Genomic DNA, 23,124 nt, shown 5'->3' with positions numbered 1-23,124 from the left:
TTCTGTAAGTACACACTAAAGTTCAGCATCCCAGAGGACAAGATGTATCAGCTGGAAAATTGCTACCAAGGCCAATAACCCGAATTTCCTATCTGGAACCCACATGATGGAAGGAGAGAAGAAACTCCCTCAACTTCACATGCGCTGTTACCCACTCTCCTACACTGACACATACACACAAAAATAAATAAATAAGTGTAAAAAAACTGTAAATTCAACACCCCTTCTTGGTGCCCATGCCATAGCAACAAAAGGTTAGAAACAAAAGCATAGACACAAAAGGTTTCTTGCTGGATTTACTTGCTTATGTGCAGTTGCCTTTTAACAAGTTGCCTTTATTTTTCCAATAACAAGTCATTTTTCTTACCTCTTAAATGATTATTTAAATTAATTTTTACTAGCATGCAGAGAAGTGCATTTCATTGTGATGTTCTGTATGTACATGCTTATGTACTGTTACACTTTATTTACTTTCTATTTTATTTAATTTTGGGTTTTTCCCCATTGGATTTTTTTTTAATTTTTATTATTTTTTATTTCTTACAATTTATTCACTTTGTGTCCCAGCTATAGCCCCCTCCCTTGTCCACGCCTAATCCTGCCCTCCCTCTATCTTCTCATCTCCTGCCCCTCCCCCAGTCCACTGATAGGGGAGGTCCTCCTCCTCTTTCATCTGACCCTAGCCTATCAGATTTTTTAAATTATTTTTTATTTTTTATAATTTATTCACTTTATATCCCGATTATAGCCCCCTCCCTTGTCTCCTTCTGGTCCCACCCTCTCTCTCTCTTCCCTCCATCCCCAAAGTTTGGCTGTGAGTCTCAGTATCTGCTTAGATATCCTGCTAGTGGAGTCTTTCAGAGGAGGGGTTTTTGTTTTGTTTTGTTTTTTCTTTTTCTTTTTTTTTTTTTTTTGACGTTTTTGTTTGTTTGTTTGTTTTGTTTTGAGGGTTTTTTTTGTTTTGTTTTGTTTTGTTTTGGATTTTTCTGCCTTTTTTTTTTTTTTAAGACAGGGTTTCTGTGTGTAGCCTTCCTTGGCTGTCCTGGACCTGCTTTGTAGACCAGGCTGGCCTTGAACTCACAGAGATCAGCCTACCTCTGCTTCCCTGACTTCTGGGATTAGAGGCATGCGCCTCTGTACCTGGCTTGCTTTCTATTTTAAAATATTACAGATTCAAGCCAACATGCAGGGAAGTGGATCTTTCCAGACTCCCAGCACCTTGCAGTTCTGGGTCCCTGATGTTTGGGCCCAACCCACTTAGCCACTCCAGTTCTGACTCACACATGAGTTGTTTGTGTGAATGTGATTGTTGGCAGGGTGCAGGATTCCAAGGAAGTCTACTACATATGTGACACCAAGTGTGTGTCCTACTTCAGAAAAGAAAGTGATGGGAATTTCCCTCTGACCCAGGCTTGTCATAACTCTTCGTTCTTCCCCATGAACTTTAGAGCCACTCTGTCCAGTTCTGAAGCAATTCCCACTGGAAACTTAATTGATTTACACTGAACTCGTGGGTTAGTTATGAAAACATGGTACTTACACTACCATTTGATAACTTTTTTCCCATGCAACACCCTATGCTATTCTTATTAACATAAATTCCAAGGTAATTCACAGCTCTCTTGTTATTTTAGTGGTAAAATCTTTGTCATTATATTTTTTGCTTGTTTGTTTTTGTTTGGTTTTATTGAAGTAACGTCTTACTATGTCCCAGGCTGCTCTCAAACCTGGAATCCTCCTGCTTATTCCTCACAAGTGCTAGGGTTACGGATGCATGCCACCACATTCAGCTTCTTTGTATTTGTAAATAGACCATTACTAACGTATAGGAAAATGTCTCCTTTTAATATTGATCAATTTTCAGTTCGTTGTTTGGGGATTTTTGACACGAAATTGTATCTGCAAATAATGATTTATTAACTTTGCAATATTTATTCCTCTTACTTTTTTCCTATCTTATTGCATTGGCTTAAAGATTAGTAACTTGATTGCTTCAGAAATTATCCGAAATGAGGACATCAATGCAAGGGTGAACGCCATTGAGAAGTGGGTGGCTGTGGCCGACATATGCCGCTGCCTACACAACTACAATGCCGTGCTAGAGATCACTTCCTCCATGAACCGCAGCGCAATCTTCCGACTCAAAAAGACATGGCTCAAAGTTTCTAAACAGGTGCGGGCAGGAGGCTGGCACTGCTGCCAGATATGGGCCTGGGCTGGGATTGGGGGCGGGAAGACCAGATCCATGGGTGTGAATGGAGAACTGAGCTGAGGATTCACAGTTCCAGGAAAATCACGTCAGATAGGAACACATGTCAGGCCCACAGATGTGGCCATGGACCTGTGGAACTTCAGTTCCTACTTGGGCAATTAAGACCCCACATTGGGAGCTGTGAGGCAGCAATACGTGGCACTAACACCCTTCTTCTTTCTTTGGGACAAGAGTAGTAACATTATCAGGCTCCCAGGCAAGATTTGGAGGGTGGCTAAGGTATTCTCTCCTCAGATTGCAATTCTACCAGCCATCTGGCCACTGGATCTGTACAACCTACTGGATAATTGGTAATCCTAAAATCTAAATTTGATCTCTATTCATCTGGAACATGATTTCTAAAAAAAAAGCATAAGATGAATCTTCTTGGGCAATAAAGTTCTGTGAAGAAGGCCCATGAGGGGTAGCTCATAAGAAGAGCTCCCTCTAACAGAGTACACCATGAGGCACTTCCTTGGTGAACTCAGTAGGTGCCCCAACCCTGGTTCACATGTCTGCAGAAGAATAGACAAGCATCACCAGGGATAAGTGGACCTCTAAAGGCACCTGTAATATGACAGCGGTATCTCTGGTATTTCAACTGAGAGAGCCTTGCAGGACCCAGCATCGCTAAGGAGCCTGCCTGTCCCATCTTCAGCCCTCTAAATTTGCACTCTAGTTCTGTTTCATTTTTCTCTTTATCACCTGTTTCTCATCATCTTCCTTGAGCCAGCAGCAGGTTGTGATCTTACCCACTAGCAAGCATCAGCTCCATAAATCTTCCCACTTAGCTAAGCATCCAAATAAGGAAAGATTTAGGATGTGCCCATCTTCTGTCCTTCTCTGCTTTCCAGACACTCTAGTCCCTGATTGCAGACAAGCTTCAGAGTCTATAGGACCACACCCTCACATCTCAGTAACACTGAGCCTCTTCTTTATTGGCACATTGGATGCCCAGGTCAAGATTGGGGCCATGGGAGATGTTTTTACTGTTAACAACTCCAGGAAGGAATAGAAACTGGGAGCTTGAGGGACAGCTGGCCACACAGGCACATGCTGTTATAAACTAAAGTAAGGGGGTGAACAAGGCCCTGCAGAAGTCCTGTCTTCTGAGTCAGTATGGCTTGTCAAGGTTTAGACGAGGAAGCTCATTCTGGTTCAGTATCTTACTCCGCCCTCCCTAGTACTGTTGGATGACGGCACCTTTTCCAGGCTTCACTTCCTATCCCACTAGACATTTCCTAGAATACACATGCTGTATTTCTTGGCTATATTTCTTCAGCATCACCATCCTCATGGAGTTGAGAGTGTGGGGACAGATTGTGGCCATTTTGAAATCTTCCATTGTTTTCCATGAGAGTCTAAAACAAAAGCAGTTAGTGGTCAGTGGATGCAGCCTGGCCTGTATTCTAGAGCATCACTCAGAACCAGGAGGCAGCAGGCCTGGTCTAATAAAAATAAAGATGCCTCAGGAAACACACCCAGGCCTCAACTTTTGATGGTAGGCTGAACTGGCTGGCTTCTCCGGCCTTTCTGCTCATGCAGTAGCTAAGTATCTACACTGTGCTGATGGCTCTGATGGCTTCTGGAAGGTCTTGTCCATGGCCCTACCAACAAAACAAGGTTCATTATCTTTCTGCAAGTAGCCTGTGGACTCCTATGCCCCACCAAGATGGCCACATTTCAAGATCTTAAAACACAGTCTTGTTTTTGATCACTTTTTTTGGTATGTCAGCCCAATGTTTCTCCTTTCTGCTTTCAGTTCCCTTCCCGTCATCTTTCAAACAATCTCTGTCCCTTGAGGAAGTGTCTCATGTGGCTCTGTGAGACAGCAACCATGAGTGATGTACTTGTGGTTCCCATCCCAGGGAGGTTGTATCTACAGGGACAAAAGCCTGCCTTCAGCTCCCAAAATGTCTTAGCCCCTTTGGGAGGAAACATTCTTTGTCATTTGATGTCTTCTGATCGATAAACAGGACAGAAAGGTGTTTTGAAGGCCACAGAAGCATCTTTCTTCTTGACAGTGCTCCTGAGGCAGACTCTTTGCTTGTTCCCTAATTCCAGTGACATCTCTAAAGCTTCCCCCTTTTCTGCCCACTGAAAAGGGGTACTCAGCCAGAAAGCCTAACACCCCAGGGAGCATTAGAAGATGGAAGCTCCTAGCCCAGCCTAAGCATATGACATGGTTTTCAAAGCAGAACACAATGGGAAAATTCCGTGGTGTCCCAAACTCTATCCTGGATAGAGAGTGGCCACCCAGAGATGACCTATGTACACAGCAGGCTTAAGGAAAGAATCAATTTGTGCACTTCTCAAAGCCACAGTTGATTCCCACGCATCAGAAATAGCCTGTGTAGGACCAGTGAGATGGCTTGGTAGATAAAGTGAGTAAAGTGCAAGCCTGAGTTCAATACCCAGAGCCATGGTAGAAGGAGGACTCCTGAGGCACTTCCTCTCACCTCCACATACATCCACAAATCACACACACACACACACACACACACACACACACAGAGTCTGACTACATGGTAATGGCCTCAAAATATGGGTATCTGTCTCCCAAAATCCACCATATCTGAACTAGTATTGCCCTTAGGGAATATCTGAGAAATGGGGATTTGCTCTTGTGCATGCTGAGGCTGGTTGACAGAGGCTGAGAAAGCCCCAGATCTGGTGCTAAATCCCCACATCTGACCTGAATCCATCCTGGGTCATTCCATGGACAAGGCAGGAGAGTACCATTGTGGGAAGTTCTGGTACATGTAGTCACCCTGACCCTGTCAGAGGTTGGCCTAGGAATGCGGGCTTTGCCAGGGTGCTAACAGCCAATTCTAAAGGAAACCCGGAGTCACACGTTCTACTGCCTCGCGTCTCTGTCAGCGGATCAGAATGTGTTTGTGCTTTGAGCAGGGTCAGTCTAAACACCAGCGTTCCCTCTTCTTATAGCTAAGGAGCCAAACCAATGAATGCCTTCATCCTCTCTTTCTCCTCAAAGGGTGCACACAGAGCGTCCATCAGTGTGGAAGCATGTTCAGTGACTGTACACGTGGGGGCCTGTGACTACGTCCCTCTGGGGCTGGTTACGACTCCTGGTCTTCTATTGCATGATCATCGACAGCATAGTTTCTCAGCTCCATTCTGCATTTTGAGGGCCAGATCTGGAAAAGAAAAGTTAATCCCTCCTATCCTTTTATAAATGAGGGACCTGAGGATCTCAAGGAGACATCTGGTAGACCAGACATGGAAAGGATTACAAAGACAGACCCAGTGCAGTGTATTCTCCTGGGAATGTAGTTGTCCTTGCCAGTCAAACCCAGCTGACCATTCCCTGCCCTAGCCAGGTGTAGCCCTGGCCTAGATGATCATTTCATACACCCTTTACCAAGTGTTTCATCCTTTTTACTCAGGCCTTTCCTTTTTGGATGATCTGTTCCTCTGCCATCTTTTTCCTCAGTTCTTGTCCTTGGATGGCATTTCATTCTTGCCTGTCAAAGAGACAGTGTGAAAAAATGGTCAGTTCCATTAGGTCCAGCTCTTGGGATGATCATAAAGGTTGCAGTATAGCTCAGTGACAGGGCACTTGCTTCATATGTCAGAAGCCCCAGGTTCAGTCCCCAGAACTGGAAAAAAAAAAAGTCACAACCATGAAAACACTAGTTATTTCTTGCTCTAAATGCATACTCCCTCAAGTCACCCAGCAAGTCCTTCTACATCACCAGTTCTTAGGATCTCACTGGTTTCCAGGTTCCTTACTAACTTTGGTGTTCTGGGAGATATATATGAAGAGAGGCAGTTATGACAGGGATGGAGCCTGACTCCTAAAGAGTACATATGTGAGGTTGCCAGGCACATAAAGTCCCCAAATCCAAATGTGGCCTGGAGCCCTGAGGTCAGCTTGTGGATCACGGGCCAGAGCCTGGGGCTTGGGGCCTGGATGTGTGTTGAATGTCAGTAAATGCTTCTGATTCCTTCTAGACGAAAGCTTTGATTGACAAGCTCCAAAAGCTTGTGTCATCAGAGGGCAGATTTAAGAACCTCAGAGAAGCTCTGAAAAAGTAAGTGGTGCTTCATTGTTGTGTCTGAGATCACAGCCCACATTACAGGGGCATCTTCATGCCACATCCAGTCAAAGCAGGAGGTCTGCCTGTCCCTTCGCCTACCCATAAGACCCGTGGACTCCTCAGACCCAGCAGTGGGTCAGATTTGCTTTCCATTGTCTACCAGAGAAATGTCAGAGGCAGCTTATCTGTGGTTTAACACAGAGTTGGTGCCAGATTTCTTGATGCTTAAATGCAATTTTCCATTTTAATAACTTCAATAGCCAGTATATCTGTAAGTTTATTTAATGTAGTTGTGTTCCCTGTTTACCATAAAGAAATTCACCAAAGTTGAGTGCATACATTACTTACAGCTGCATCTTAGAATCAAAGAAATATAGTTTTACCAGTCGTTGATAACTTCACCTTACAGTTTGTAGGTCACCTCCCTGACTGTTGCCATTGAGCCCCACAGATACTGCCTGGGAAGTGGGTTTCTCAATCCCAGCACTGTTGTCACTTGGGCCAGGATGGTTCTATGTTTAGGAGCTTGCCTGTGCATTGTGGGATATGTAGGCACACCTTGGCCTTGTCCATGGGATGCTAATGACACCTCTCCACTTGGGACTTCTGGAAACATCTCCAGACATTGTGCACCTCGACCCTAAGGCAAGCTCCTGTCTTTCTAAATGAAAGACAGGGAGAACATGCCAAAGTCATGTGGCAGTGTCATTCAAGCCTGGATTTAACCTGAGCTGGCCTCCAAGACCAGCAGTCTACAGTCTGCCTTGGGCAGTGTCTCATGAGATTCAGCTACCTCTGACAAGAAAGCCATGATGCAGCTGACTTTGGCTGCACACTCCTGATATGTGGACTCTGAAAAGAAAAGATTGTTTTTATTATTCCCTAGAGATGGTTTCTTTAGGCATCCATGCTAGGCTTTACCCTCATTTGTCCCTGTCTCACTCCTGGCTGGCTGGCTCCTCACTGGACCTTGGTAATGCTGGGTCCCTCTAACTTCAAGAAATACTCTCCTCCTTTCCATAAGGGACCTCTTGACCATAGCCAATAAGAGTTTCAATAGAGGTCACTGAACATTGGTGTGGGGCAGCCAACACCTCCAGCCCTTGACATTGGCTGGAATGCCCTCCTTACTCCCTCTTCCCAGCCAGCCTCACCTGCCTCCTCTTCTTGTTTCCCTCCTGCCCTACTTCTTGTCCATCCTTCACTAGCTCGGTGTGCCATTGCCTTGACCATTTCCACTCTGTTTATGTCCTCAGACAGATGTTGAACCCATCTGTGCTATCCGGCCGTCTCTCCTCCGCCCGGGCTCCCAGGAGCCCCTGTGGACTGTGCTTGTACGGAGCTGCCCCACTGTGCATTCACCAACTGTCCGTCTGCCTCTGGGCGTTGCTCCATCTGCCTCCTTCACACGGCTTCCTCATCCACTGCAGCCACTACTGCTACCTAATTGTCTTCGTGGCTCCCATTCTGTCTGAGTCCCTCTCCTGACTGTCTTCCCTTTCAGGTCATCTGTATGCCTGTGTAAGTGCCTCCCCTAGAACCCTCTGCTGCCAGTGGCACAGGGCAGAGGGCTTAAGGGGCTTCTGGGAACCACGATCTTTATGTAAGGCAGATCTGCCCTGCGGAGATGGAGAGCATACCATGTCCAGTGATGCTGCGAAGTCTGTTTTACCAGAAAAGAGACAAAAAAGCAGAAGATAATTGATAATAACCTTCAGGCAGAAATGGTGACCCATCTAAAGAGTGCTGTAGTGGCTCTCCTGTATGGGTTCCCAGCCCCATTCATACATCCTTGGAATCTTTTTTCAGCTGTTGTCACTGGGCTCTTACTCTAGACTCTCCTCAGCTTCTTGGTCCTATCGATCTCCATCAAAAGAATGTAGGCAAGATTCACAGTGCAGTGTAGAAGACATATAGATTTTATTATGGAGTTTAAAATTGGCATGAGAGTGAACAAGAAAGGGATTACATGATCAAGTAGGCTTCACACGCTTTCTGAAAGAGCTCTGGAAGAGCTTCCTGAAAAGTGTTTTCCTGTCCAGGCGACTAGTGGGCCCATTTGGACTAACTCTTAAGAGTGGGACAATGCTTTATCTTTGTTTGAGAGCAATATTACTAGATAACTATTTTATTGATGACCTTCTAGGCAGTTTAAAATGGCACATCTTGGCCTGGAGATGTACCTCAGTTGGTAGAGTATTTGCTTAGCTTTCAAAAGGCACTGGGTTTGATCCCCAGCACCAATAAAATCAGGTGTAATGGTGAGGAGAGACAGGCTATGTAGAGAGACCCAGTCTCAAAAAATCAAAATCAAAAACAAAGCAAAAAGCAGATGTGACGGGACTCACCTTTAATCCCAGCACAGGGGAGACAGAGTCAGGACTAGTTCAAGGAGTGTACATACGTTCCTCCAGCATGGTAAGAGTGTCAGGCAGCCAGAGGAATAATTCCTCTGTCATGTTTGTGCTGAGCTGTGATGAGGTCGCTGAGCACTGTCTCAGGAGTCCCCTGCAGCTGCTGAAATGGAAGAGCTGTGGTTGCTCACTTTATCACAGACCCCATTATTCCTCCCCCTGCACCCTCCCAGAAAAGCTGCCATGGTAAAGGGACACAAGTCCCTGCCCAGAGCCACACCTCAGAGGCCTGGTCCTTCATACTAGGGGTCTCATTTCTTGTAACCATAGACCCCGAGAATCACCCACTCTTTCCAGAAGATACTTCCAGGAAAGTGGTCAGAGGGCCAGGGTCTTTCTGCTTTGGCTCGAATACCTAGGTGGAAAGAAGACAGGTCTTAGGGATGCTGCACTGGGTGATGACTGCTGGAACTTGGATGTGGGTGGTGTAGCCTTCCCTGAGGCAATTGAACACAGAGTAACAGTGGGGAAAACAGTGAACTGAAAGGGGGCTGGGAACAGCTGTGCAAACTCCACTGCCCAGAGGCCAGAGAAGTAAAGAAAGGCATTTTGGGTCACAGAAGGAGGAGATACAACTGAGGCCCCTTCCCCCAGCCTATCCTACCCTCTAGCCTGGCTGGTAGTCTAGGCCTGTGTGTACCCTGTGATTCTTCGTACCTAGAAATTCCTTTGCCACTAGCCAGGCAAAATCTGCATGCAGGATGTTCTGTTCTTAGCAGAAGTTCCTTTCCTTAAGTGAAAACTTTTGTGGATGCCATTTGTTTCCAAGTTGTGACCCACCATGTGTCCCTTACCTGGGGATGTACCTCACCGACTTGGCCTTCATCGAGGAGGGGACACCCAATTACACAGAGGACGGCCTGGTCAACTTCTCCAAGATGAGGATGGTATGTTTCCCTGTGAGGATGGAGGCACAACTCTAGACTGAGCCACACGGCCCCTGCCTGAGCACAACCTGTTCTGCCTGTCCCTGCTGTCAGTCCAGTCAATGGAAGACCACCAGTAAACACCATGGCTGACACTAATGCCATTAGCCCCGGGGCTCCCTGCCTTTCCCACTTCCCCAGCACCCCGCCCTACAAAGGAGAATGGGCAAGGACAAAAGACCCAGCTCAAGGCCCCCACATATGCAAAAAGGAGAGCTGTTTCTGAGTGCTGGGCCTGACCCCAAAGCCCACCCCTTTCTTCACATCTCACGATTTAATAACCACAGAAATGCTTGTTTTGTGAATGAAAGAAAAATCACTCTGTAACAACAACACCCAAGAAAGCAAGTTTCAGATCCGCCACAAAAGATCCAGGACATGGGGGTGAGAGGATCCAAGGATACTCCTCTGAACAGGAAGAGTACTTCATGTCTCTCTCTCACTCCAACCACAGGGCCTCTATTTTCACCCATCTTTTAAAATGGGCTTCCACATTAATAAAAAGGGTTTCTTTCAAACATAAACAAGGAGTGCCATCTTTGTGATGGAGGGAAGCCCTTATGCTTCTCGTCCCGACATTCGAACATTAAAACACTCACATGCCCTTCCCTTTGACTGGCAGCCTGGGGTTTGGTTGTAGTAGTGTCGGGACGTCTGTGGCCCTGACTAATAGAGTTCTCTTTATCACACACACACACACACACACACACCACATGCATACACACATTAGCACCTTTATCCCACACAGACAGGTTTCACCTCAGAAACAGGTGGCTGTGTAAAGAAAGCCTGAGGTGTTTTCCACGAGGTAGTGTGGCTTCAGACATAGCTAGCAATGACCCTTTCCATCTACAAGGCAGCATGAGAGAGCAGACCAGTCTAAACCTCCGCTGCCTTTCTGCAGATCTCCCATATTATCCGAGAGATTCGCCAGTTTCAACAGACTGCCTACAAAATCGAGCACCAAGCAAAGGTAAGAGAGCAACATTCGCCTTCACAGTGGTGCTGTCTGCTCCGGCTTCTCCTCTTTCCCAAAGCTCCTTCCCTTGCACCTTCCAGGATCCTCAGGGTCCACCTTAAAATTCCATTCCCTTCAGGATGCCTTCCCTATTCCTGTTCCCTTGCCAGAAGCATGCTGGTCCTTACTTGACAGCCTGATTTGACATCCCATGGGGTGGCTTAAAGCAATGCGTACTCTCCCACAGGGCTGGAGAGGTGGCTCCAAATATCCCCTTTGCTAGGTTGATTAGTAACGATTTTGCTTGGTTTTTGGTTTATAAGGTGTGTGTGTCTGTCTATCTGCCTGTCTGCCTGTCTGTCTCTCTCTCCCCCTCTGTGTGTGTGTGTGTGTGTGTGTGTGTGTGTGTGTGTACCACAGCACCTTTGTAAATATGAGGACCAGTTGTAGGAGTCGGGTTTTTTTTTTCTTTTACCATATAAATTTCAGGGATTTTACCAGTGCCTTTACCAGCTGAACCATCTTTCTGGCCCTTGATTGCTGTCTTTCAAAGTCTCATGCAGCCCATACTGGCCTTAGATTCAATATGTAGCCAAAGACATCCTTGAACTTGTGATTCTCCAGCCTCCACCTACCAAGGGCTAGGTCTGCAGGTGTGCACCGCCATCCTCCTATGTGTGGCACTGAAGCCCAAACCCGGCACTTCGCAGATGGTAGTCAGGAAACCGAGCCACATCCTTAGCCCCAGACACTTCTGTTTTTTCAAAAGTGCTATGACTCCAAGTCACAGTCACAGGTTTTCCTCCCAAAGACAAGAGCATCCTGCTTCTCAAGTCTGTATCTGGGCCAGTCCATAAACACAGCATAGTTTCTACCATAATGTCACCTGCCACCCATTGCTCAGCATCGTTCTGTTTTCCCATGTGTCTGGAGTCACTCTTCCTGAGACACAGTAGCCTTATCCTTGCTTAAAGCTGCAGAGAGTTCCATTCCTCTCACTAATCCTTCATGTGGAGGGACATCTAGCCCATTTTACTCTCTCTCTGCTACAAACCAAGCTGGAAAATATATCTTGTGTTGAAGTTGGGGATGTTGGTAGAGTACTTGCCTAGCCTGCATGAAGCCCTGCATTGGATCACAGCATAAATCCAGGCATAATGGCCGGGGCCCCAACACTTGAAAGATAAAAGAAGGATCAGAAATTCCAGGACATTCTTGGCTGTGTAGCAAATTTTAGGCCAACCTGGACTACCCAAAACCCTGTCTCAGAAAAAAAAAAAAAAAGAAAAGAAAAGTTGCTGGGTATTAGGGCACGCACCTTTAATCCCAGCACTCAGAAGGCAGAGGCTTATGGATTTCTGTGAGCTTGAGGCCAACCTGGTCTACACAGTGAGTTCCAGGACAGCCAGAGCTACATAAAAGAGAGACCCTGTCTCAGAAAACAACAACAAAAAGTGAATTCTGTGCTGTGCTCTGTTCTGCCCTATAGAACAGCTCTGTGGATAACTAAGTGGGCCCCTAGGATGTTGCTCTTTGTTCATTCAGTAGATATGTTTATAGGGTGAGCACTGTGCCCCAGCACTATCTCAGGCCACCACAGTATCCAAAATACATAAGCATGTATCCTCATGGAGGGAAATAGACAAAGATGTAAAAAGCACAGTACAACAGTAGCAATCAGTGACAGGCAGAATGCTTGCTTAGCATGACTGAGGCCCTGGGGTTCAATCCAACCTCATGCAGCAAAAAGAAAAAAATAGATCAGACACACAGAGAGACACACACTTATGTGCACACACTCAAGCATGCATACACTCAAGCACACACACAAGATCCAGCCCAAAGATGTATGTATGGTCTCTCTGTTACTTTGTTTTGTTTTTTTGTTTTGTTTTGTTTTGTTTTTTAAGACAAGGTCTCCCTACAAAGCCCTGCCTGGCCTGGAGCTCCATATGTCACCCAGCCTGGCCTTGAAGTCATAGAGATTGTCCTGCCTCTGTCTCCTACCAAATCCAGCACTTAAAAAAAAAAAAAGAACCTCCTGAGGGCTAGGATTACCTTCATAGACAGCTGAGTTATGTCCCCAGCCATACATCATTTAGTGTATAATTTAAAAAGAATATTAAGGGCTGAGGAGATGGCTTAGGGCAGTGGTTCTCAACCTGTGGGTCCCAGACCCTTTGGGGGCAGACAACCCTCTCATAGGAATCACCTAAGACCAATCAGAAAACACAGATATTTGCATTGTGATTCACAGCAGTAGGAAAGTTACAGTTATAAAGTAGCAATGAAAATAATTTTATGGTGGGGGTCACCATAACAGAAGAAACTGTATTAAAGACTTACAGCATTAGGATGGTTGAAAACCCACAGGCCTAGTGGAGAAATCATTTACTCTGTAAATATGAGAGCCTTAGTTCAAATCCCCAGAGCCCATAAAACCCAGTCAAGGTTCATGTTCATAAGCACTGTGCGTGTACAGTGGGAATCAGAGACGAGAAAATCTCCAGACACTCAGACTGTCTTAGGCTTTTATTGCTGTGAAGAGACACCATGACTGCAGCAACTCTGATAAGGGAAAACATTTAATTAGGGCTTGCTTACAGTTTTGAGGTTTAGTCCATCATCGTCATGTTGGGAAGCATGGTGGCGTGCAGGCAGACGCGGTTCTGGAGAGGGAGCTGAGAGTTCTGAATCTAAATCCATAGGCAGCTGGAAGTGACAGTGCACACTCCAGAGTGTCAGGCTTGAGCTTCTGAGACCTCAAAGCCCACCCCCTAGTGACACGCCTCCTCCCACAAGGCCACACCTACTCCAGCCAGGCCACCCCTCCTAATGGTCCCACTCCCTGTGGGCCTATGGGGGCCGTTTTTGTGGGGGGGGGTCGAGACAGGGTTACTCCGTGTAGCCTTGTGTAGACTAGATTTGTAGGCAAGGCTGTCTTCAAACTCACAGAGATCTGCCTACGTCTGCCTCCCCAGTGCTGAGGTTGTAGGTCTGCACCACCGCACCCAACAGATGGGGGCCATTTTTATTCAAACCACCTCACAGGCCAACTAGCCTGACTACACAGCAGTGCATAGCTAAGAAGAGACCCAAAGAGGACACAGTTAGACAGTGAAGGTTGTTCTCTGACCTCTACATGCTCACACCTACATTTACACACATAGAGAGGGGGGAGGAATAATAATAATAATACATAACTATCTATTTAAATTTAGCAGCATTTGGAGGAGCTATGCTATTGTGTCACACACTGTATATGAAAACATGGCACCCTTGAAAGTCAGCATTCAGCTGCTTCTGACCTTTGTGGTGGCAGAGTCAGTTTCCCAAGACAAAAGCAACAGGCTTGATTTTCCCAAAGCAGCCATCATTAGACTTTCAGGCACAGAACACGGGTGTCATTTCTTTTTCCTTCTTGTTCTTGGTTTCTATGGAGGGAGAAAGGCATGATTGCTTCAAAACTGACAAATACATGAACTGTAGACCCAGGGGATGCCTGTAAGCCCAGAGCTCTGATCTCTCTTTGAATGCACGGCTCTGCTCTCTCAGCAAAAGAATCAAGAGTAGAGTGGACAGGCAGGAGGCAACTGAATTTCCCAGGGTGACCATTCTCAATTTCTAACACTTGCCTTTTGCCTCAGGCTCAGCCATGGGAGCCCACACAAGCCTTCTCCCAGCTAGCCAGGCTTGAGAGGAGTCTCACAGTACCGCATAATCCTAATGTGTGAATGCTTCCACATGTTCAAACTGCAGCATTGAAAGAATTGTGAACACCCACCCACCTGCCACTTAGATTCAACTGCTGGCCTTTTCAGGCTGTTGTTTGCTTTGTTTAAGCAAAACATTTCCTCAAGGGATCAACTAAAAGAAAAAAAAAAAGAAAAAGGAAATCAATCAAGGGTAATCTTTACCACATGCGGCTTATTACTGTTAAGACTGTTTATTAACAGAACATAGGAGCATGGGATGTAACTCAGTAGTTCTACTCCAGAAACATATGCACAAAATAAATCTTAAAATGTAACTTTTAAAAAGTTATGCTCAGTGTGGTGACACACGCCTTTAATCCAAGCACCCACAAGGCAGAAGCAGGTGGATTTCTGTGAGTTGAAGCCAGCCTGGTCTACAAAGTGAATTCCAGGACAGCAAGGCTACACAGAGAAATCCTGTCTTGAAAAAAAAAAAAGACAAAACACAGTTGTATAGGATGGTGCCAGCACTTGGGAAGCTGAGGCAAAGGATTCTGAGTTCAAGGCTATAGTTAGACTTGTCATATACCAAGACCCTTTCAGGGGACAGAGGAGGCCAAAACACTGTCTCACACATGTATGTCCTGAACCTACAAAAGTATTTGGTTCCACTAGGCATGATGATATACATCTGTAGTCCCACATTTGGCAGACTAAAACAGAAGGATGGTCTCAAGTTCAAGGCTAACCTGGGCTAAACAGTGAGCTCCAGACCAGATCAAGCTATAAAGTAAGACCCTGTCTCAAAAAAAAAAAAAAAAAAAAAAAGGAAAAGAAAAGTTTTCACAAGATACACAGTGTCCACAGCAGTTCTGTTGCCCCTTCCTCTCATTTCAGGTGACTCAGTACTTGCTGGATCAATCCTTTGTAATGGACGAAGAAAGTCTCTACGAGTCTTCTCTGCGAATAGAACCAAAACTCCCCACCTGAAGCTGTACCCATGCCCCAGCCGCTCCCGTGGACATCTGCTATATGATATTGTACATAATCGTTTGGTTCCTCTGGATTTCTTCTTCAGTATGTGCTCCTCCAAGAATACAAATCTGTTCTTGTTCTTAGATTCCTGTAGAACTGGAATACGACTTTCTGCACTGTCTCAGACTCTGCCCCGCCCCCTGCGGAGCCTGTTCCTTCCAACAGCTGTACTCCCCCATCAGCTCTCCCAGGCCCTCACTCCAATCAGAAGGGGAGACAGAGCCCACCTGACACAACTCTCAAACTCCAGTCCTGCTTCGTCCCTCCCAGCCCAGGCCCCTGGGTCGGCTCGGGCCGCCCAGGCATCCTCCCCAGCATGTTCCATGTAGTTGTTATAACTGGGTGGGGGGAGGGGGAGGAGGGAGGGGGAAGCCATACCTGCAAGTCCAGTCCTTGACACCCCTTCCTGCTGACGGTGATGCCGATTTCCAAAGCAGCTTCTTCAGCCAAAATCGCAGGTCTCAACAGTCCCCATTTGTCTCCCAGTAAACCTGGCTGGAAGGGAGTCCTCTCCGCTGAGAACCACGCCCCTCACACCGAACACCACCACTACTGGCACCATGTTGCTCTCTGCTCTAGGATTAACACCCGATAGCATGAAAAGCAGGCTCAGTAGAAGTGAACACGGCCCCCGAACTTCTCTAGGAAAATGGAATCCTAACACCCAAGTTGCGGTGACCCTGGCCGACCTCTGCCCAGCCTCCACTGGAGGTCAGGAACACACACACACACACACACACAAAAGTCACTTCTCCTCTTTCAGCTGCCTGACAGTCACTCCGAGCTTATGTTGAGATGCCCTGAGTCTGTATACCTTGTGGTAATTAGTCTCACGACGTAGAATTAGGAAATCAATAACCGAGTGTTTTTATTGCATACACTGTAGTCCTGTCTAAATGCCTTCTAGCAGGAATATAGTAAGTTAGTGCTTATTCTGTGAATATTACCATGATTTTTTTTTACACTGTACAGTAGAAAGAATACAGGCTCACTCAGAAGTGGCAGGCATGCTCCACTACAGCAGACAGACAACTTTTGCTGTAAGCAATACCTAGTGGTATGAGAATTCTATTTCAAGCCCTAAAATATTTCAACTTACAGCTTGTTTGGAAAACAAAACTTTCCATTTTTTTGTAAAAATATATGTTTCCTGATTACCTCTTGCTAATAAATCTATTCTATCTCAGGGTGAACAGTGAGTTCTGATGGGTTTCATTTGCTCCCCCACCCCCCAACAAAACCAAAAAGTTAGATGAGTGTTGTTCCTCACCCAGGCTAGCACCAGAGCTCTCACGAGACAGTGATGTCATCCTTGCTTTGGTCTGATGAGGTTGACTGCTCCCATCATCTGCAACCAAAACAAGTCACCCAGAAACTTAATGGCTTAAAACCATTTGCATTACTTTCCCTAGTTCTGTGGGTTTGATGGGCCCTGGGGGACTCCCATTATACTACAGTCTTACACAGGAGCAAGGGCTGGAGTCCAATGAAGGTGCGCCGGCCTGGATAACCAAGATGACCATCTGACAGAGCTGGAAGTTGGCCTTGGCCAGGTGCTACTCTGGGGCTGTCACCAGGATCATTCACAGTGGCATCTTTAAGTGACTTTGGGTGTCTTGCCAGACAGCAGCTGCATCCCAAGGGTGACTGCTGCTCCAAGTCTCAGGAAGAAATTTGCAGGGCTTCTTACAAACCAGCCTCAGAATGAGATACAGCACCCTGTGTGTCAAGCACAAGGACAGAGGACATATGTTCTCAGTGGGAGCAAGAAGGAAAGAAAGGTACAGCTGTCTTTCGGTGACTAGAGAAACAGACCGAGAGCCACACTGGCAGACATGGGCACAGACAGTACCTTAGAGGGTGCCAAGAAAAAATGGCCAGTGTGCTGTGATGATATTGAGGAGGGTAATAGGGTTACATAAGAGGCGTCAGAGTTGAGAAAAGGTGATCCACCAGGAAGAAAGGCTGGGGAGGGATATGCCGTGCAGAGGGAGAAGAATACCGAAAGACCCAGATGCATTGGAGAATAGCATGTATGAGAAATGCTAGCACAGGGTGTGCAAGTTGCTGGGAAGGAGAAAATCAAGAAGAAATCAAGCCATGGGAAGCTTGGAAAAGGGATAGCAACACGGCTCAGCAGGTAGAGAAAGGCTGCTCTTGCTGCCAAACCTGACCACCTGAGTTCAATCTCTGGGGCTCCCATGGTAGAAGAAGAAGATTTACTTGTTTAAGTTGTCCTCTGACTACATGTGCATAGGCACACATACACACACACACACACACACACACACACAGAGAGAGAGAGAGAGAGAAATAAATGGAAACCCACAGAAAAGAATTTCAAAGGGCAGAACACTCAAGCCTTGGGAAATATCATGTCTGCACATATGGATGGCACCTTCCAAAGCCTCCAGGAATAAAACAGGGAAAGATGAGCAGATCCACCAATGGGCGAGGCCTGAGCACTGCCCCCTAGAGGAGGTAGCTGGTCACCACATGGGTTTTTCAGTGTGAGTCCTGGGCCCAGCAGCCAACCTCAGAAGTCTCCTCACTGTCACCCATAACTGCCACCATCAGTCACAGGTGAAAGGCCTACTGTAAGACAAGGCCCACTATGAGACGAGCTGCTTCCTGGGACCACCTCCTTCAGGACCTGAAGCCAGCTGGCTCTCTATCTGCTCTTCAGTTCCTCCCTGAGTGTTTCCCCCTCCCCTTAGTGATGGGGCTAAAGCAAGGGCAGAGTAAAGAGGGAACATTCTCCAAAGGATAAAGCCTAGCTTTAACTCTCAGCTTCACCACTGTGGCTGTTAATCTTCATTGTCAACTTGGTTTTCTTAGGATCACCAAGGAAACTCACCTCCAACCACATCAGGGAGAGTATCTCCAGAAAGGTCAACATGAGGCAGGAAGACCCACCCTAAATGCACCCTAAATCCACCATGGATTTCCATGGGCTGGCCTATGAGTAGACATAAGGGGAACAGGAGGCAGCCAGCTCACAGCTAGAGTCTCTCCTCCCTTCTTGACTGTGGGAGCGAGGTAACCAGCTGCCTCATACTCCTGCCACCATGTCTTCCCCACCATGAGGAATGTCCCCCGAACCAGGAACCAAATAAGCCATTCCTCCCTTGAATTGCCTTCTGTCATGGAGTTAGTCACAGTACCAAGAAAGGTCACCACTGCAATCGCTTGCTGGCCAGATGAGACCAGCAAAGTCACTCGACCTCCCTGAGACTCAGTTTCCTCATCTGAAGAGCTGAGTAGGAAAATGGCATCTCCAGCTGGAATGTCTCGGCGGTGGTTAAGAAAGCTAACTGCTCTTTCAGGGGACCCAAGTTCCAATCCTGGTACCCGCGTGGTGTCTCACAATGGTCTGAAACTCCAGTTCCAGGGATGCAACATCCTCTTCTGGTCTCCACAGGCACTAGGCATACACGTGGTACACAGACATCCACATAGTGTACAGACATCCACGCAGTCACAACACCCATAACATCATTTTTTTAAAGGAAAATTATGTTTCATCACAAGATAGAGCTAACTGAGCCAATGCAAGTCCAGCATCGCTAACTGAAAACCCAAAATCCAAAATGCTCCCAAACCTAGAACTGCTTGATTCCCAGTGGGAAATTATATAGCTGACTTTACGAGATGGATCACAGACAAAACAAACACATCAAAACATAGTGTGTCAGGGACTGGAGAGACAAACAACCACTTACGGTCACAAGTACTTCAGATAAATACTCAACCTTAAAATGCTGACCACAGAATAAATAAGTATGGCTGTCACTACACCCAAGAGAACACTGAAGCAGCAAGGTTGGGTATTCAAGTCTGTGCTACTGTATAAGACAGTATCTTTCTTAAAAATAAAAATAAGCAGCGCTAAGGAGATGCCTCAGTCAGTAAAATACTGTCTATGAAAGCCTGGGAACCCAGCTTACTCTCCTAGAATCTACGTAAAACTGCTAAGCATGGTGACAGTTGTCTATAATGGCAGTCTGTGGAGCTAGAGACAAAAGGATCCCTGGGGCTTACTGATAGCATATCTAACCAAAGCAGTGAGCCCCAGGAAAGTAAGAACCTTCCACATATATGTGTTTGCCCACTCACATGTGAACACACTCAAATTGGTTGGTCATCTCAAAGCTACTTTTCTTATAAAGGCGGAAGAGCAAGACAACAGAAGAATAATTTTTTGCTCAGCATCAGTTTCTGTCTGATGTGAGAATTAAGACAGAGGGAAATGTCAGGATGATCTGGCCTCCGAAGCACTAAGATTAAAGACAAATGGCACCAGACAAAATCCAGTCTTTGGTTTTAAAGGTCGAATAAAGAGCTTAATTTGAGATTGGTGATGTGAAATTTGAATATGAGTGAGTCTAATTTGCTTTTTCAGTCTTGTCTGTTGAGGCCCACTGCAGACCAAAACTGCAGCCTCTTGTAATAGTATATCCTCTTCTATAAGAAGGAAGACAGGGTTTCTCCATCGAAACTAGAACCTATATAGCTCACCTGTCTAGCCATCATGTTCCAGAAATCTCCTATCTCTCCTTTCCAAATGCTGGCATTACAAGATGCTACCTGGATCATCCAGCATTTACGTAATACTGGGTATCCAAAATTCCAGTTGTCAGCTTAGACAGAAAGAGCTTTAACCACTGAGTCACTCCCCAACCCATAAATATCCTTTAATGTAACATTTTTGAAAAGCCAGACTTCACACAAAAATCAGCAATGCCCAAGATGTCAAACTTGTGAATAATGCAAAATCAGGGACACTGGTGTTTGCCATTGTGGTGGTTTGAATTAAAATGCCCCCCATGAATTTATAGAAAGTGGCACTATTAGGAGGTGTGGCTATGTAGGAGTAGGTATGGCCTTGTTGGAGGAAGTGTGTCACTGGGAATGAACTTTGAAGTTTCAAATGCTCAAGCCAGGCCCATTGTCCTTCCTCTCTCTCTCTCTCTCTCTCTTTCTCTCTCTCTCTCTCTCTCTCCCCTCTCATCTACCTTTCCAGTACCATGTCCACCTGCAAGCCATCATGTTCTCCACCACAATAATGGATTAAACCTCTGGACTGTAAGCCATCCCCAATTAAATGTTTTCCTTTATTAGAGTTGCTGTGGTCATGGTGTCTCTTCACAGCAATTAAAAACCCTAAGTAAGACACCCATTGACCTCAGGATCCTATACAGCTGACTGACATGGACATAGTAGACCTTTTGTCGATAATGCACAAATGTCTCTCAAGAAAGGAAACAGTTGGAGAGCTGGATCAGTGATAAAGGGCTTGCTTAGCAAACTCAAGGACGCTGGCTCAGCCCTCAGCTCTGAAGAAAGAAGGAAAGAAAGAAAGAAAGAAAGAAAGAAAGAAAGAAAGAAAGAAAGAAAGAGAGGGAAGGAAGGAAAGAAGGGAGAGAGGGAGGGAAGGAAGGAAGGAAGGAATAAGGAAGGAAGGAAGGAAGGAAGGAAGGAAGGAAGGAAGGAAGGAAGGAAGGAGGGAGGGAGGGAGGGAATGAGGGAGGGAAGGAGAGAGGAAAGAAGGAAAGGGGAAAGGAAGGAAGGAAGGAAGGAAGGAAGGAAGGAAGGAAGGAAGGAAGGAAGGAAGAAAGAAAGAAAGGGAAGGAAGGAAGGAAAGAAGGGAGAGAGGGAGGGAAGGAAGGAAGGAAGGAAGGAAGGAAGGAAGGAAGGAAGAAGGAAGGAAGGAGGGAGGGAATGAGGGAGGAAAGGAGAAAGGAAGGAAGGAAAGGGGGAAGGAAGGAAGGAAGGAAGAAAGAAAGAAAGAAAGAAAGAAAGAAAGAAAGAAAGAAAGAAAGAAAGAAAGAGGGAAGGAAGGAAGGAAGAAAGGAAAAGTGGAGGAAAGAAGGAAAGATGGAAGGAAGGAAAGGGGGGGAGGAAGGAAGGAAGGAAGCCAAAGAAAGGAAACAACACTGCTTCCAGTTGAAGATTATTTGCTGGTGATATAGGTTTATTTCTTGTGTGTCTATATTTGACTGGCTTTTTAAGGCCCCACCCAACTCAGTGACAGCACACTGTAAAAGTTGATTCCTTGTTCGTTGGTGTCTGGCCCTTGTCTCATCACGGAAACAAAATACCTGGCAAAGACAGCTTAAACATTATTTTGGCGGCAGAGGATAAGCATTCGTCACAGCAGGGGGCCCTGTGGTGGCAAGAGCAGTAAGTGGCTGGTAGCGTTGTTTCCATATTCAGGAATCAGAGAAGAAGAACATGTTCAGCTCAATTCCTTCCTCTTATTTAGTCCAGGGCCACAGCCCATAGAACTCCTACATTCAGGGTGTGTTTTCCCACTTAGATTAACTTAACCTAGAGAGTTCCTCACAGACATACTCAGATATTTGCTTCCATAAAGCTTCTAAATCCCATCAAGTGGACACTGAAAATTAACCATCAGGCTGCGAAGAGTTCCTAGTGCTACTTGCGAGTTAAAGCAGGCATGAGCTATTACATCTACCTGCTTACCACATTAACTGGGTCACCCCAGCAAGCCCTAGGGGGTAGGTGAGCCTTGTGACCATGGTTTCAGGGGAAAAAAAAAAAAAAAAGACGGCACCAAGCTGATGAGAGAAGGCTGGCGCTTTCTAATGGCCTAAAACATGTGCCTGGTCATCAAGTATGCCAAGGACATATATTACAGCAACACTGCCAGCCTGCCTGCCCCAGGGTGTGGCCCAGGAGGCCCTAGATGTAGCCATCATTGGCACATGACAGTTTCTCCCTGACATCATGGAGCACTGTGAGGCTATGACCAATGAGAGCAAGACATTGGTTGTGGTCGCACTGGTGGAAACCTTCCAGAGGAAAGGCTTTCTGTAGTACCTTGAGGCCGGTGTCCCTGGCCAAGAGCTCAATAAAGACAACCAACAAGTGCTCACTAAATGGCTGAACCTGGGGGAAATGGTGGAATTGATTGGTGCAGCAGACAAGTGTCAGTCCGTGTGCCACCTCTGCTGTTTGCCGTCTTCTGTCCAGCCCGCTGTGCTAGACCACAGAGAGGAATGAGTGCCCAATGCCGGGAAAGCCAGGGGAGGTCTCCAATGCCAGGAAGCTCTTCGCCCCGAAGCAAGTCCTGCAACACAGCTATGCCATTGGAGGTGGCACAGAGCCTGCCAGCTCCTTTCCAGCTGCTGTCTCCAGGGTGAACTCTCAGAGAACAGTCCCAGGGGAGGAGCTGGGGCTGCTGAGCCTAATGGTACCCTGGGACAGGCCCATCTGTCTATCACATCATCTCTCCCAGCCCTTTTTTGGTTCCACTCGCCCACCCCAGGCTGCAGCCAGCTCATGCCTGGTGTTCAGGAATATTTCCCTCTGGAGGTGAGAACAGAGCCACATTCTGTTGTGACCTTGGTGCTGTTGGCTTCTTCCATTCCTGGCTTTCACCACTGAGTTTCTGTTCTCACTTCAGCAAGGCTCTTTCACTTTCCATTGAGGATGTCGCAGACACTTTCGCCAACCATCCTTCATAGGTCTCCTCCGACATTTCAGCAAAGACCTCTAAAACCAGTCTTTCGTGTGGCTGGCCTGGGGCGCTCAGACCCCTGGGGCTTGGTTCTTAATGAGGAAGGGGAGTGGAGGAGCCCTGCTCCCTTTCCTTATGTGCATGAAATTAATAATTAGTATTAAAGTTTTCTACTTATTAAAAAAAAAAGGTGAACCCTCACAGGGTCATTGGTGTAAGTGGGTTTCATGGTGGCAAAATGGTGCCACTGCCATCTGGCTACCCCTCCCCAAGCTGCTTCCTCTCATCCTGTTTAATGTTC

At 46.4% G+C, this 23,124-nt stretch overlaps 1 protein-coding gene across 2 annotated transcripts in view; it reads left to right on the top strand.

Moving 5' to 3' along the window:
• Rasgrf1 (Ras protein specific guanine nucleotide releasing factor 1) overlaps positions 1–16,533 on the top strand; it is a 97,162-nt gene extending 80,629 nt beyond the window's left edge. The window contains exons 24-28 of one of the 2 annotated variants that reach the window (XM_021638710.2): positions 1,976–2,173; positions 6,227–6,306; positions 9,496–9,613; positions 10,557–10,625; positions 15,203–16,533. In XM_021638710.2, the coding sequence (XP_021494385.1) occupies positions 1,976–2,173; positions 6,227–6,306; positions 9,496–9,613; positions 10,557–10,625; positions 15,203–15,295 (558 nt within the window). In that variant the 3' untranslated portion in view covers positions 15,296–16,533. Of the gene's footprint in view, positions 1–1,975; positions 2,174–6,226; positions 6,307–7,568; positions 7,816–9,495; positions 9,614–10,556; positions 10,626–15,202 lie in introns of those variants that run through there. The other variant, XM_060385540.1, reaches the window with a different exon arrangement.
• The last annotated feature ends 6,591 nt before the right edge of the window (positions 16,534–23,124 follow it).

Source organism: Meriones unguiculatus, chromosome 6, assembly GCF_030254825.1.
Source record: "Meriones unguiculatus strain TT.TT164.6M chromosome 6, Bangor_MerUng_6.1, whole genome shotgun sequence".
Taxonomy (NCBI): Eukaryota; Metazoa; Chordata; class Mammalia; order Rodentia; family Muridae; genus Meriones; species Meriones unguiculatus.
The sequence above is the reverse complement of the archived record's forward strand: the minus strand, read 5'-3'. Positions and strand labels throughout refer to the sequence as shown.